This window comes from Centruroides sculpturatus, unplaced genomic scaffold, assembly GCF_000671375.1.
Source record: "Centruroides sculpturatus isolate CEXI.00-Female unplaced genomic scaffold, Cexi_2.0 scaffold600, whole genome shotgun sequence".
Taxonomy (NCBI): domain Eukaryota; kingdom Metazoa; phylum Arthropoda; class Arachnida; order Scorpiones; family Buthidae; genus Centruroides; species Centruroides sculpturatus.
Genome location: NW_019384814.1, coordinates 155,615 through 171,833, shown reverse-complemented (window position 1 = coordinate 171,833; position 16,219 = coordinate 155,615). Strand labels below are relative to the sequence as shown.

The following is a 16,219-nucleotide window of genomic DNA, read 5'->3' as shown; positions in this document are numbered from 1 at the left end:
ACCACCAGCTGCCGACCGTTGGTTTACATCAAAAGGAACAAAATGATATCAATGTCTATAGTTAGACTACTGTTGTGCTGACCCCATCAATTGCAGATATCATTTGTTTATTAGTGAAATGAAATTTTCAAGAAATGTCAAGTGTTAGTTACTTTAATTCTGTTGAAGATAATGTGGAGATCAACTTACAAGAATTTTATAAACAATGTTAGGAGAAAAACTTTCAAGTCAATAGCTTAACATTTCAGGAAAACTCCAAGAATATTTAGTGATTCACTTTTTCGCTTAGATAAAAAATACCTAAAGAATTAATTATTGCCATTAAGGTTTAAAAGCTACTGAACTGCATCATCTGCCAGAAAGTTCAAATTTACACAAAGAATCATAAACCAAAGCAATTTCATAATTCTTTGAATAATGTTTCTATTCTTTAAAATAAGCTTGTCATTCTCGAGTTCATAGTATGACATAATATTTTGAATAAAAATGGTGTATTGTGGTTTAAGTACAGAGTCGACAAAAAGTAAGAACATAAGGATTCTTATAAGAACTCTGAAAAGTGAAAACATTTCTCTGCATTCAGCCATCTGACAACAATAAAAATCATCATCTTTTTCCTTAATGCAATTTTCTAAGTATGCAAATAATTCTCAATGAATTTTACTACATCACTGAATAATGTAATATCTGCAAATCATCATTACATTTTTATCACAGAATATTTTCTAATAGATGATGTAACAAAAAAGAAAAGCTTTATTCAGTCTCAATTTTAAAACTGTCAATAATGTAAAAAAAAAAGTAATTTAAAAGCTTTCAACATTTGCTGCTGTTGTATATCATTACTTTGAACGTGTCTTTGCCTTTTATCATCAGCTCATAAACTTTAGTAAATTATTAAATTTTTGTCAGCTTTTCTGATCATATAAAATGGATGAAAACACTAGAATCTCCAACATGTAACATAATTTTGTTATTTGATTTGATTATTTGTGTTATTTGATAACACAAACAAATTGTTGGAAAGATTTATTTTATTTTTCCAGCTGCATTACATATGAAAGTATAGTGACTTGGTTTTGGACTTGGGACATTAAAACATCAAAGAATGCAAAACAATTCAGGGATTTTTCTGTTTATATGAATGAATGAATGTTAGTATGCGATAAAATTCATCCAATAAACAAAGCATTTATTATAAATATACCTTCCTAACCTTAATAATGCTTTGCAGTTGTTTAGAAATGTATCACAAGTGTGGGTGGTATAATTTAGTTCATCCACTTTGAAGCTTATTAATTGCTGTCTCTCTTGTTGAAAATTTCTGAAATTTTGCAGAGGGGTTTGTGTATTGGGGAATTGATGCTATTAAATTTTGATGGTTAAAGATTGGTGGGTAGGGAGATATGAGATGACCCACCTCAGAGGGGATCAGACTTTTTGAAGGTTTTATTCGTTAGCATTTACAACTAAAACTTGTCTGTACCCTCAAAATTAAGCTTTTTGCCATTTTATAATTAAGTTATTTAATTTAATTAATTTAATGCACTGATGCCACATGTTAACAAATCAATAAATTTAAGTAGATTTAGAGATTTTTAAAACAATATGCCACATTTTCCTTTGTCCTGTTTTGACTTTAATATTAAACTCTCAAAAATTGGTATGTATTATCTAAAAACACACCAGTGCACAATGAACATTTTTATCTATCAATTGAATACCTTCAGGTTACATAAGTCTATTAAAGAGCAGAATACCAAATCAAATATAGAATATCAAATTTTTAAATGGTCAAGGTTTGGGCATGTGCCCTATACAGAGAATATATTGTAAATAGACTTTGGGAATAGGCCCAGGTTGTGACAATCAAAAAGAAACTGCAGTTTTGAGGATGTTCTGCAAGCTTTACCACTGATCTTTTCCAAGACTTGGCCAGCATAGCCATTATGACATTAAACTCTCAGGAACTGATATAAGAAAAAAAAAAACAACACCGGCAGAACAAAAATATTGAATATAAATGTTCATTATAATAAATTTAACTGGTTTAATATTTAATTTGAAACAAGATTTTTGAAGTTATAACACATTTGGTTTTGCTGAGAGAATCCAATCTCATGAAAACTTGAAATTGTATTCCATTAAAATTAAAATTCTTCTATGAATAAAGATTGACATTAGCAAGTAGTGATATTAGAATAGAACTTCTTTGGATACTGAAGAAGGTTGATAAAAAAAAAACGACCAAAAATTAAAAATAGAAANGCACAAAGATTATTAAATTTAAACAATGTCATAAAGAAAATATGATAAGAACAGCAGCTGATAGTTTCAAATGTTGATAAATTTGTAAATTTTTAAAAATTGTTTTAATAAATATATATGTAACAATAGGTTAACAGCAATAAAATTTATTCTTTTTTAAAACATACTTACATTTCCAATTATTCAAAGTATTATATTAACATGGGTCACTTCAAAAATCTCTCCTGTGATGATTGTCTATTACTGACTTTGTTGATAATATTCCAAATTCATTTTCTCATTGCAGCTATTTATAGAAGTTATGTAGTTAGAAGACTTAATGTTTACTCTTACATATGATTATGAAAGTTTTTAATACAAATATACTTTTCTATAAATGGCTGTTGAATAACCTCAGAAATATTTGGTCAGTCAATCAGTGTCATTCCAAATCTCGATTTAGTTATTTAACAGAAAAGGAAACAGTTCTAAAACAACTCTTTATTGGAAGCATCATAACTTTTTTACTTTATCACATGAAAGAAGCAGCTTGATGTAAAATGATTTGCATTTTTATTAGGAAAATTTTGGGTAGAAGTTAATTTTTTGCTTTCCCCCTCCATTAGGAACATTTCAAAACCACCACCATAATGAAGTTGTTCATATAATGCAGTACAAATGGCACGAAACTATTTTAAACTGTACCTTTTAGCAATGGCATGCCGTCATTGGAAGCGGTGGATGCACTGCTTCCCTTGTATTTTCTAAAAAATAAATACATATTAATTTTAATTATATGAAAATAATTGCACAATTATAATCGCATTATGTATCTTATTACAAATTTCTATACCACATGTAGAAAAAAAGATAAGATTGCTATTGTATATTCGAATATTAATGGCAAAGTGGAAGCACTGTATTGTCAGCATCCAAAAAGCCAGATTCACGCATGCACTTTACAGAACACCAACCTCACCCTATTTAACTGGTGGAAGCCTAGGACCTTGGGTGGATGCTACACGTATAATGCATCAAATTCTATCCAGGACCGGTTCTGGGCTGTTAGCCGCCTGCCTGCTAGGTATTTGGCTGCCCTCGCCCGATTACGTGAATCACGACTAGATTTATCACTTAACCCAACTGATAAGAATTTACTGGTATGTTTTTATGATAGTTCTGTATAGTTGACAGGAGTTTTAAAAAAATCCATTAAAATATTTGATATTTTTATTCCGCTCTCCAATTTTATATTACTCACAGATTTCAATGTTAAACCAGTGATATTATGATTTCGTATGCCCCATCTCTAAGGGAATGTAGAAAAAAACACATACAATTCTTGTATAATGTTGAAAAATTAACTGTTACTTTGGTAGCATCATTTACAACTAAATTTAATGAATGAGAGAGATGCACAAGGTACAGAAAAAGCTCTAGAATTTATTTTCGTTAAATTTACGATTTATGTATCCGTCTGTCATAAAAATTTGTCTTTCCACTTTTTTCCCAAGACTACAAATATTAGAGTACAAAGTAACCGGTTTCGACTTATTTCTACTTAAGAAGTAGTTAAATAATTAAGCGATTAGGGAATTGGGGACATAAACAAAACCCTGATGAAAGAGCCGAAATTTTACTTCAATAAAAGCTTAACTGAACCATTTCTAGCTGAGTACAGTGGAGACTAATTTCTTTGTATTATTAATGTAATAAAGACAGAAATTTTTCCAGTTCAATGAGAGTGACCGAAAAGTTGTAAATTTTGGAAATTTCTGAGGACACTTGGTCCTAAAATGAATTAGTTAGAAAACAAATGATGGACAATCTATTAAGTTTAACATATTTAGATTTTTACAGCTATGATGAGAAATGTTTAAAATCTACAACAGCTCTGTCGCGTCCTTTGAGATATACTAGTGATGCGACAAAACAGATATTTGACATTGACCGGTATCGGCACCCTGGGGATTTGGCAGTCCGCATGTATGCACACTCTGCAACCATCTTCGATTCCATTCGTAGGGAGCTATTTGACTAAGTGCATTGTTTTAAGATTTAAAAAGTAAAGAATATTTTATATTTTTATGTATGTTTCTTTACAAAGCTATATTTAATTACAGTAGAGCCTCGAAATCTCTGCCTAATGTGGACCAAAGGGTGGCCGAGTTTGTGAAAATGCCGGGTTATTGGGAATGGGGTTAAAAAAGGATACGTATGCGTGTTTCCTCAGAAAATATTGTACTGTACTTGTATGTATTGTTTGCTTGAGAATACAACAGAGAATAAACTGCCCAAATACCCTTAAACAAAGGAATGTCCTTTATGAAGGCATAGAGCCATTACTACATGAAAATGAAAATTAATGAATACACTGTGTACAGTAATTTACCTGATAAGACAGACCTCAGAAAAATACTTTACGAGAGCTTTTATACTTTTATAAAGCTGTCTGTAATGAAAATTAATTAACTAAGGATTTTTTTTGCCCTGCCAAGGTGTGGCCGAGTTATCCGGAGTGCCAGGTTATCGAGTGCAGAGTTTTCGAGGCTCTACTGTATAATTTTCAGGTATGTACTGGTACATCCACCACACATTTTATTTCACTGAGTCAGTTTTTATTATTTATTTTTAATTGTAGCCTTTATATCGTGGCTAGCGATTCAGAATGTAATTGTGATATTAAAAATGCATTTAGAGAAGTCTGAGAAGGTTTTACTGGCTTATCGAATAAATGATACGAATGGACCCTAGAGGGCCTAGACCATCACTGATGCGCAATTGACTGATTGCCCCTGGATGTCAGCTTCTTACAGAAACATAGCTTCCCATCATCAAATGTCACGGCACGCCACTGCCTTTTAGACACGTTAATTGAGGTTTATTACTGATCAAGCTACTTCTTTTGTGATGTTTATATATATAAGTTATATATACAGATATATATGATATCTGTATTAGAATGTTTAGCAACTGGTTCTAAACCATATTTTGCATAAATGCATAATTTGTTTTCATCGTCTACTTAAATCCAATAAATTGACTTTGCACATTTTGTCAAAATGCATTATAAATTTAGTTTTATTCTTTCCATGGACATGTTTCAAATTGACAGTGTCACTGAATGTTATGAAATGGATGATTTTAAATGGAAGTATTTGTTAGTTCTAATTACTTTTTTAATGTTATATTATGCATCAATTATATATAGTATTTCTATTAGAAGACAAATTGAAGAAAATCACAAAAATAATCATTTTCTGAAAAAATTGCAACTGATTTAATAATAATAATAATAATCCAAAAAGAAAAAAAAAACCAACAGTTTAATAACTCATTACAAGCAACTTTTTTAAATTTCCTTCAAAAAACTTATTCAAACTAATTTGATAAAACTTTCCTTTTATCAAATCATATATATATATTTTAATATAAATTCATATTTCTTGAATAAATGGTGTTTGTTTTTTTTTTTAATTAAGAAATTATCATTAGAACTTTCCTTCACATAAGAATTATAGAATTTTTATACAAAAAAGGTATGTGTGTATGCATGTGTATGTATATATATATAATTTTTTATTACATAACATTATATATAAAATTGCTTTCTGATGGAGTAGTCAACTTGTAAAGGCCTCCAAAACAATTTGTAAGACAGTGATAAAAACAGTCCAGAGTATTTGTAAGACAGTGGTAAAAACAGACCAGAGCGTGGAATTTTCATCAGACTCGTGTGATCTCTTAGATGGTGATGGCACTGGTGGTGGAGGGGAAGAACCTGACGATAAATTTTCTGTACTGTAATCTTTGTACTCTTCTGGCGAATCGTCGACAATTACTTCGAGTTCATATATGCTGAAATCTTGAGAAGGATGACCATACACTCCAATAATTATTGGACGCTTGAATTCAAATGGCACATCAATTCTATCTAATCCACAAGTCACTGACTGTAAATTATGGTTTTCTATTTCAAATGTGGGCTGTTTTGTATGATCTGATATATACAAGTCACTATCTCCTTGAAGAGTATTTAGAATAATTGTAATGCTACCTTCTCTAGATAATGTGTAATAGCTATAGTTTCCAGCTCCAACTTTTCCAATCAGTTTTTCGTGGAACACAATTGTAGAATAAATACATGAAACCCATAAACATAGGTAGAGAAAAACAGTCATTATATATTTGGTACTCCAAACTTTTGCCATTGTTAGTAGTCATCTGAAACAAAAAAATAAATTATTATTCTTAATAATTTAAAAATTCCATTCATTTTCAATAAATAATGGAATTTTTCTATAAAATTCTACATTTTTTTCTCAATATAATAGTCTGGCAATTATTCAATATTTTTATTATAAGTGATTACCAAAAGAATAGTTTAGTAGAATAATTCAATAGAATAAAAAAAAATTCATACTGTATAGAATATCTTAAAAATAAAAACAAAGATATTAATTATACATTAAATTTTGTGATTAACCTATTGTAATGTCTACTGACACTAAGGTATTATAATTAGAATAGGATTTATCTAAATATATAAAATTACTTGTCCTGACTGACTGAGTCATCATTGTCCAGAGCAAACCACTGAACCTAAAGAGGTGAAATTTGGTACACAGTTAGGGTACATCATAAAAACGCACACTAAGAAGGGATTTTTCGAAATCCCCCCTGTTGGGGAGAGGGAGAGGATTAAAACTTAACCTGAAGAATGGCTTCTACTGTACTATTCTAGATGCGATTTTTTGTTTTCAATTATATTTAGTCTTTATGAGTACTTAGGAGTATTAAATTGATAAAAATATTTATAACAATGTCTGAAATGTTGTGTATTTTGATTTTTTAACCAAAATGTTCAAACCGTTTTAAATTTGAATTTGTTATTGCATATTGATTCGATTATAGAACGATTGTAAACACTCCAGAAAATTGATCAAATTGAAAACAGTTCGTTTGATTCTCAGCAATTCTCATCATTCTCAGCAGTAGGTGTTGTATAACAATTACTATGGTTGTTGAAATACTGAATATAAATGGTGTTTGCTGGCAAAATCCACACGAACGATGTCACAGGTAACAGCTAGTATTTTCATATATATGCGCTATAACATAGTTTAAACAGAAAAACATTTATTGAGAATATAATATGACAAAATCTAAATTATACTATCAAAAATTTATAATTGAAATAAACCNAAGGTTTTATTCGTTAGCATTTACAACTAAAACTTGTCTGTACCCTCAAAATTAAGCTTTTTGCCATTTTATAATTAAGTTATTTAATTTAATTAATTTAATGCACTGATGCCACATGTTAACAAATCAATAAATTTAAGTAGATTTAGAGATTTTTAAAACAATATGCCACATTTTCCTTTGTCCTGTTTTGACTTTAATATTAAACTCTCAAAAATTGGTATGTATTATCTAAAAACACACCAGTGCACAATGAACATTTTTATCTATCAATTGAATACCTTCAGGTTACATAAGTCTATTAAAGAGCAGAATACCAAATCAAATATAGAATATCAAATTTTTAAATGGTCAAGGTTTGGGCATGTGCCCTATACAGAGAATATATTGTAAATAGACTTTGGGAATAGGCCCAGGTTGTGACAATCAAAAAGAAACTGCAGTTTTGAGGATGTTCTGCAAGCTTTACCACTGATCTTTTCCAAGACTTGGCCAGCATAGCCATTATGACATTAAACTCTCAGGAACTGATATAAGAAAAAAAAAAACAACACCGGCAGAACAAAAATATTGAATATAAATGTTCATTATAATAAATTTAACTGGTTTAATATTTAATTTGAAACAAGATTTTTGAAGTTATAACACATTTGGTTTTGCTGAGAGAATCCAATCTCATGAAAACTTGAAATTGTATTCCATTAAAATTAAAATTCTTCTATGAATAAAGATTGACATTAGCAAGTAGTGATATTAGAATAGAACTTCTTTGGATACTGAAGAAGGTTGATAAAAAAAAAACGACCAAAAATTAAAAATAGAAACCTTAAAATGTAGTGATGATATGGTATGGTTAGAATAGAAATTCAAACTTATCAAAAAATGTTTAATACAACAAAAATATGAAATGAAATTAAACTGTAGAAATCCTACACCAAATAAGATTTTTATCAGAATTCTTTATATTTGGAAACTAAATTCAGTGTTGGAACTTTTGTCTTAATCTTTATATTTAGAATTGCAGAATCCAAAAGAAATGTTTTTATGAGAAAACAAATATTTAATAGATCGTGAAAGATCAAGATTTATTACATACTACAGCTCAAATGATTTCTACTTACTTGAACAGATTCATATAAATTGGGCACTATTGTAAATTTAATATTTTTAACTCTGAATTCTCAACCCCATCATTGAAAATTATCGTCGTCATAATTTTCATAAAATTTTGAGAGAGCTCTCAGAACTGTTCGAAATAATTTACTTATCAATCACGATTAACATTCTCCTACATAGCATAGTTCACTGTCCAAAAGAACACACACACTTATTATGGAAGAATGAAATAATTTATATATACAAAATTGTTATTAGACATAATAAACATATAATAATAATTAAATTAGAAATTAAAAATTGCCTGTCAAACAAAGCACAAGTGACACATCAGGCAAATATACTGTGTTCAATTCCACAACTGAATGAAATATTACAAGGAATATGCATGGTGAGATGTTGGATGATAAAGATTTATCACATGATGCATGATATGGAATCATGTATATTCTTGGCACAGTATTAAGGCCATGTGGCCATTCACATCTTTCCTAATACATTTGGGCTTGATATGGAAGATGATTTGCCTGTATGGATGAAAAGTAAGTAGAATGAGTTGGAAATTGTTTCCTGTGATAAAATCAGTTTGAGCAAACCTCAATTTGAACCCAATTTTCATAGGTGGGCTGACCTGGATACAACAGGTCGTCCCTTACCACTTGGCTGCCTTCACCGTAAGCATCACCAAATCCACGATGTATGTAAAAATAAGATCTGTTAGTATTATCAGGCAGAAAGAATGAAAAATGAAAAGAAAAATGCTCAGGATTATATAAAAATCTGATTATTAGATGTAAAGATAATCATTAAAAAATGAAAAAAATTATCAATTTGAAATTACTCAAACTTCTAATACATTCAAATCCAGATCTCCAAGGCAGTAAATAGGCTGATACATTACCTTTCAGCCATTTGGCTGACATAGTGAAGTTTGACTCTACAGATTGCAGTTTATGTATGTTATTGCTAAAGCCTATGAATCAGATAAAGCTAGAATTAACTGGCTAATTAATAGATAGCTTTAACCAAAACACTTGGATAAAGCTATCTATTAATTTTGAACTTTATCTACATAAAGCACACTTTAACATTGGCTTTATCTACTTGTGACTTGGATGAAGTTCAAAATTAAATAGATTATTTGCTTTAATAAAGACTGATAATGTTAACATTAGCCAGTTAATCCTAGCTTTATCCAATTCATGGGTTTTAGCCATAACTTATACATTATTGCACAAGTTAAGAAAATAAGTTAAGAACTAGAGCAAAAATACTTGTATGATTAAAAATATACAATATTTAATGCTGTAAAACTTAAATATGTAGTTTAAGTTAACATATTTAATTCTTTTAGAAGTTATTCTTGCCTCTCAAAACTTGAGTTATTTTTTGAAAATGACCTGAAAAATTCTACAATTTTTAAAACCTTTTACATGTAAAATACCAAACTGAAAAAAGCAAACAAATTACAAAAGTAAAACATTGTTTTTTAATGATAATACAATGAAATATAAATATTGTTAAATAAATTATTCAGACCTCTAGTTTTTGTAATATGCTTTATTACAAATTAGATAAAGATAAAACTAGTAAATTATATAGCATAAACTTTGATCCTACAGGATACAGTTCTTTGGCAGGATCATGTATACAATTTAGTTTGCCACCTGTAATTATGTGCTGACATTATATGAAATTTTTAAATCTCAACGTTTCCCCTCGATGTGAGTACAGACTCCTAAGTTTTTAACACGTGTATCATGAATTCCTTTAGGTAGACTTTTAGTTAGGATGTCTGCTGGCATTTGCTGTGAAGGTTTATACATCACGTTTATTTTGTTTTCGTTGTGCATATTCCTGATGAAATGCCATTGGATGTTGAAATGTTTAGTTCTAAAATGAAACATGTGGTTTTTTACTAGGTGTTGTGCACTTTGGTTATTATATAATATGATTGTTCCCGAAACTTTTTTGTTGAATTTAATTTCTGTAAGAAGTGATCGGAGATGGGCAACTTCCTTTGCAGCTTCAGATATAGCAATGTATTCCACTTCAGTATGTAGACAGATATTCTCCTGGATTTATTATTGTAAACGTGACAAAATATCTTGCTCCACCAAGAGATTTGATCTTCATTGGGCCACAGATATATTACAACTAGTTTGTACAGACATGATTTGAACTTAGATTCTTTTTGAAATGATAACATTGTCTGTTTTCTTCTAATACATGTTTCACAAGCCTGAGACTTTTCAGAAGAATTATCATATTACAAGCCATGCACCATTTTTTTTTGTAATTTTTTCAGATTGATGTAGTTTAGATGTCCAAGCCTGTTGTGCCATATCTGGATATCTTTCAATTTTAGATTTTCTTTTTCTGAGTGACTCTTCTGGGTTACAGTAGTTAGAGCAGAACTTTCTGTATGTATGTTGTCTTCAAACAAAACCCATTCCTTTTAATGCTTTGTGCCAAAATCTCTTTAGTTTTGGTATTTTCTAAGCTTGCATATTTACCCTGGAATGTAACAGTATAAGGTCTCTGGGTACATTTACTGATTGAAATGAAATTTCCTTTAAGGTCAGGTACAAATAGTTCAATAGTAGTGTATCTTGAAAACTTTAATTAATTTGAAACAACAGAATCTAAGAATTTCAACAGAAGCCCCTTCCAGCAACTTGAGTTGTTTTATTGTTGGGCAGTTGCACCTTTTGTGGATTAATTTGCATTATTTCTATGAATTTCTTTTCATCTCCACACGTGTGTGCTGTTGCTCCACTATCAAAACACCATTCCTCCTTTTCTTAGGGTTTGAAATAAAGATTTGCAAGATTCAAATGTAGTTACTATTGCTATTTTTTTAGGTTATTTTGAAGATGTGTTGTGCCTTTCTTTTGTTCCACCAACAAAGGGGATCTGTGCCCTTGTTTGCCACTTGAAAAGGTAATTGCTTCTTTTTCTTAGGGTTAAGTTGATCTTTACCTTTACTTTCATTTGAGTGTACCATGACTTCTGTCTGCTTGCTTTTTGTATCTTCTTCCCTCTCACATCTCTTCTAGAAATTTCACCTTTAATGTGTTTGATTTAGGAAGTTGATCTCTGCTTTCAATTGCTACTCTGAAGTTTTCATATTCATCAGAAAGTCCACAATGGATCAGAATGGAAAGAAAATCATTGGGAACACGTGCATCAATTTCTGCCAATTTATCGTGTTTCAAATAAGGCATCTAAATATTCCTTCACACTTTGATTCGGCTTCATTTTCATTTGTAGTAGTTGTTTTGTAACTTACTTTAGTAATTGGTAAAGTAAGTTATTCAGCTGATGTATTTCTTTTAGCTTGTCCTATGCTTCCTTTGATGTGCTACATCCTTTTACATGAATTATTTCTGATGATTTTATGCTTAAAATAGTTGTTGATAAAGCTTTTGGTCCATTTTGCTCCATTCTTCATCAGATTCATCCTTTGGTTCTTCAACATATTTTCAAAGGTTATTTTGTATTAAAAACATTTTGATTTGCATTTTCTAGCAATCATAATTTCCTTTATCCAGCTTTTCTATTTGAAACAATTGCATATTCATCTTGAACAGTGATCAAAACTATTGGGTTACAACAAAGACTATCCTAGAAAAAGTCTTAACTTCACTTCATTAGAGTTCTAAGAGTATGGCCTGGGCCCGTAACCTATTTGATGAATTATTCAGGCCTCTAGTTTTCGTAATATGCTTTATTATAAATTAGATAAAGATAAAACTAGTAAATTACATAGCATAAACTTCAATCCTACAGAACACAGTTCTTTGGTGAGAAAGGACGAGATCACATATACAATTTAGTTCTCCACCTGCATGAAATTATGCACTGACATCATATGAAATTTTTAAGTCTCAACAGATATTAAGTAATGCAGATTTATCACCAAATTATATTTTAAATTATCATTTATACTGTTAAATGTATATAACACCAAATTAAAATTTGAACTAAGATTATTAATTTGTATTTTGATAATGACAACTTAATATTAACCTAAGATTATATGGTTGGTTGGTTGGTTGGTTAAGACAGTAAAGACTGGAGAGTTTGAGCAAACCTCAATTTGAACCCAATTTTCATAGATGGGCTGACCTGGATACAACAGGTCATCCCTTACCACTCGGCTGCCTTCACCAAATCCATGATGTATGTAAAAATAAGATCTGTAAGTAATACAGGGCAGAAAGAACGAAAAACAAAAAGAAAAAATAATGAAATTTTTAATATAATCCTGAGTATTATATGTAAAGATAATCATTAAAAAATTTATCAATTTATAAATTACTCAAACTTCTAATACAGAGTAAAAATTATAAAATTTAAGATGCACAAAGATTATTAAATTTAAACAATGTCATAAAGAAAATATGATAAGAACAGCAGCTGATAGTTTCAAATGTTGATAAATTTGTAAATTTTTAAAAATTGTTTTAATAAATATATATGTAACAATAGGTTAACAGCAATAAAATTTATTCTTTTTTAAAACATACTTACATTTCCAATTATTCAAAGTATTATATTAACATGGGTCACTTCAAAAATCTCTCCTGTGATGATTGTCTATTACTGACTTTGTTGATAATATTCCAAATTCATTTTCTCATTGCAGCTATTTATAGAAGTTATGTAGTTAGAAGACTTAATGTTTACTCTTACATATGATTATGAAAGTTTTTAATACAAATATACTTTTCTATAAATGGCTGTTGAATAACCTCAGAAATATTTGGTCAGTCAATCAGTGTCATTCCAAATCTCGATTTAGTTATTTAACAGAAAAGGAAACAGTTCTAAAACAACTCTTTATTGGAAGCATCATAACTTTTTTACTTTATCACATGAAAGAAGCAGCTTGATGTAAAATGATTTGCATTTTTATTAGGAAAATTTTGGGTAGAAGTTAATTTTTTGCTTTCCCCCTCCATTAGGAACATTTCAAAACCACCACCATAATGAAGTTGTTCATATAATGCAGTACAAATGGCACGAAACTATTTTAAACTGTACCTTTTAGCAATGGCATGCCGTCATTGGAAGCGGTGGATGCACTGCTTCCCTTGTATTTTCTAAAAAATAAATACATATTAATTTTAATTATATGAAAATAATCGCACAATTATAATCGCATTATGTATCTTATTACAAATTTCTATACCACATGTAGAAAAAAAGATAAGATTGCTATTGTATATTCGAATATTAATGGCAAAGTGGAAGCACTGTATTGTCAGCATCCAAAAAGCCAGATTCACGCATGCACTTTACAGAACACCAACCTCACCCTATTTAACTGGTGGAAGCCTAGGACCTTGGGTGGATGCTACACGTATAATGCATCAAATTCTATCCAGGACCGGTTCTGGGCTGTTAGCCGCCTGCCTGCTAGGTATTTGGCTGCCCTCGCCCGATTACGTGAATCACGACTAGATTTATCACTTAACCCAACTGATAAGAATTTACTGGTATGTTTTTATGATAGTTCTGTATAGTTGACAGGAGTTTTAAAAAAATCCATTAAAATATTTGATATTTTTATTCCGCTCTCCAATTTTATATTACTCACAGATTTCAATGTTAAACCAGTGATATTATGATTTCGTATGCCCCATCTCTAAGGGAATGTAGAAAAAAACACATACAATTCTTGTATAATGTTGAAAAATTAACTGTTACTTTGGTAGCATCATTTACAACTAAATTTAATGAATGAGAGAGATGCACAAGGTACAGAAAAAGCTCTAGAATTTATTTTCGTTAAATTTACGATTTATGTATCCGTCTGTCATAAAAATTTGTCTTTCCACTTTTTTCCCAAGACTACAAATATTAGAGTACAAAGTAACCGGTTTCGACTTATTTCTACTTAAGAAGTAGTTAAATAATTAAGCGATTAGGGAATTGGGGACATAAACAAAACCCTGATGAAAGAGCCGAAATTTTACTTCAATAAAAGCTTAACTGAACCATTTCTAGCTGAGTACAGTGGAGACTAATTTCTTTGTATTATTAATGTAATAAAGACAGAAATTTTTCCAGTTCAATGAGAGTGACCGAAAAGTTGTAAATTTTGGAAATTTCTGAGGACACTTGGTCCTAAAATGAATTAGTTAGAAAACAAATGATGGACAATCTATTAAGTTTAACATATTTAGATTTTTACAGCTATGATGAGAAATGTTTAAAATCTACAACAGCTCTGTCGCGTCCTTTGAGATATACTAGTGATGCGACAAAACAGATATTTGACATTGACCGGTATCGGCACCCTGGGGATTTGGCAGTCCGCATGTATGCACACTCTGCAACCATCTTCGATTCCATTCGTAGGGAGCTATTTGACTAAGTGCATTGTTTTAAGATTTAAAAAGTAAAGAATATTTTATATTTTTATGTATGTTTCTTTACAAAGCTATATTTAATTACAGTAGAGCCTCGAAATCTCTGCCTAATGTGGACCAAAGGGTGGCCGAGTTTGTGAAAATGCCGGGTTATTGGGAATGGGGTTAAAAAAGGATACGTATGCGTGTTTCCTCAGAAAATATTGTACTGTACTTGTATGTATTGTTTGCTTGAGAATACAACAGAGAATAAACTGCCCAAATACCCTTAAACAAAGGAATGTCCTTTATGAAGGCATAGAGCCATTACTACATGAAAATGAAAATTAATGAATACACTGTGTACAGTAATTTACCTGATAAGACAGACCTCAGAAAAATACTTTACGAGAGCTTTTATACTTTTATAAAGCTGTCTGTAATGAAAATTAATTAACTAAGGATTTTTTTTGCCCTGCCAAGGTGTGGCCGAGTTATCCGGAGTGCCAGGTTATCGAGTGCAGAGTTTTCGAGGCTCTACTGTATAATTTTCAGGTATGTACTGGTACATCCACCACACATTTTATTTCACTGAGTCAGTTTTTATTATTTATTTTTAATTGTAGCCTTTATATCGTGGCTAGCGATTCAGAATGTAATTGTGATATTAAAAATGCATTTAGAGAAGTCTGAGAAGGTTTTACTGGCTTATCGAATAAATGATACGAATGGACCCTAGAGGGCCTAGACCATCACTGATGCGCAATTGACTGATTGCCCCTGGATGTCAGCTTCTTACAGAAACATAGCTTCCCATCATCAAATGTCACGGCACGCCACTGCCTTTTAGACACGTTAATTGAGGTTTATTACTGATCAAGCTACTTCTTTTGTGATGTTTATATATATAAGTTATATATACAGATATATATGATATCTGTATTAGAATGTTTAGCAACTGGTTCTAAACCATATTTTGCATAAATGCATAATTTGTTTTCATCGTCTACTTAAATCCAATAAATTGACTTTGCACATTTTGTCAAAATGCATTATAAATTTAGTTTTATTCTTTCCATGGACATGTTTCAAATTGACAGTGTCACTGAATGTTATGAAATGGATGATTTTAAATGGAAGTATTTGTTAGTTCTAATTACTTTTTTAATGTTATATTATGCATCAATTATATATAGTATTTCTATTAGAAGACAAATTGAAGAAAATCACAAAAATAATCATTTTCTGAAAAAATTGCAACTGATTTAATAATAATAATAATAATCCAAAAA

The 16,219-nt window shown here is 30.3% G+C and overlaps 1 protein-coding gene across 1 annotated transcript; it reads right to left on the bottom strand.

The window, feature by feature from the left end:
* Positions 1-5,554: 5,554 nt before the first annotated feature.
* Positions 5,555-6,495, bottom strand: LOC111629829 (UPF0669 protein v1g209471-like). The gene has a single exon (XM_023373739.1). It carries the CDS (start codon positions 6,456-6,458, stop codon positions 5,871-5,873), a length of 588 nt encoding a protein of 195 aa, XP_023229507.1. The 5' UTR covers positions 6,459-6,495; the 3' UTR covers positions 5,555-5,870.
* Between the last annotated feature and the right edge of the window lie 9,724 nt (positions 6,496-16,219).

Excerpts from the sequence above, each read along its gene's own strand:
- LOC111629829 (XM_023373739.1), bottom strand. The coding sequence starts at position 6,458 with ATGGCAAAAGTTTGGAGTACCAAATATATAATGACTGTTTTTCTCTAC.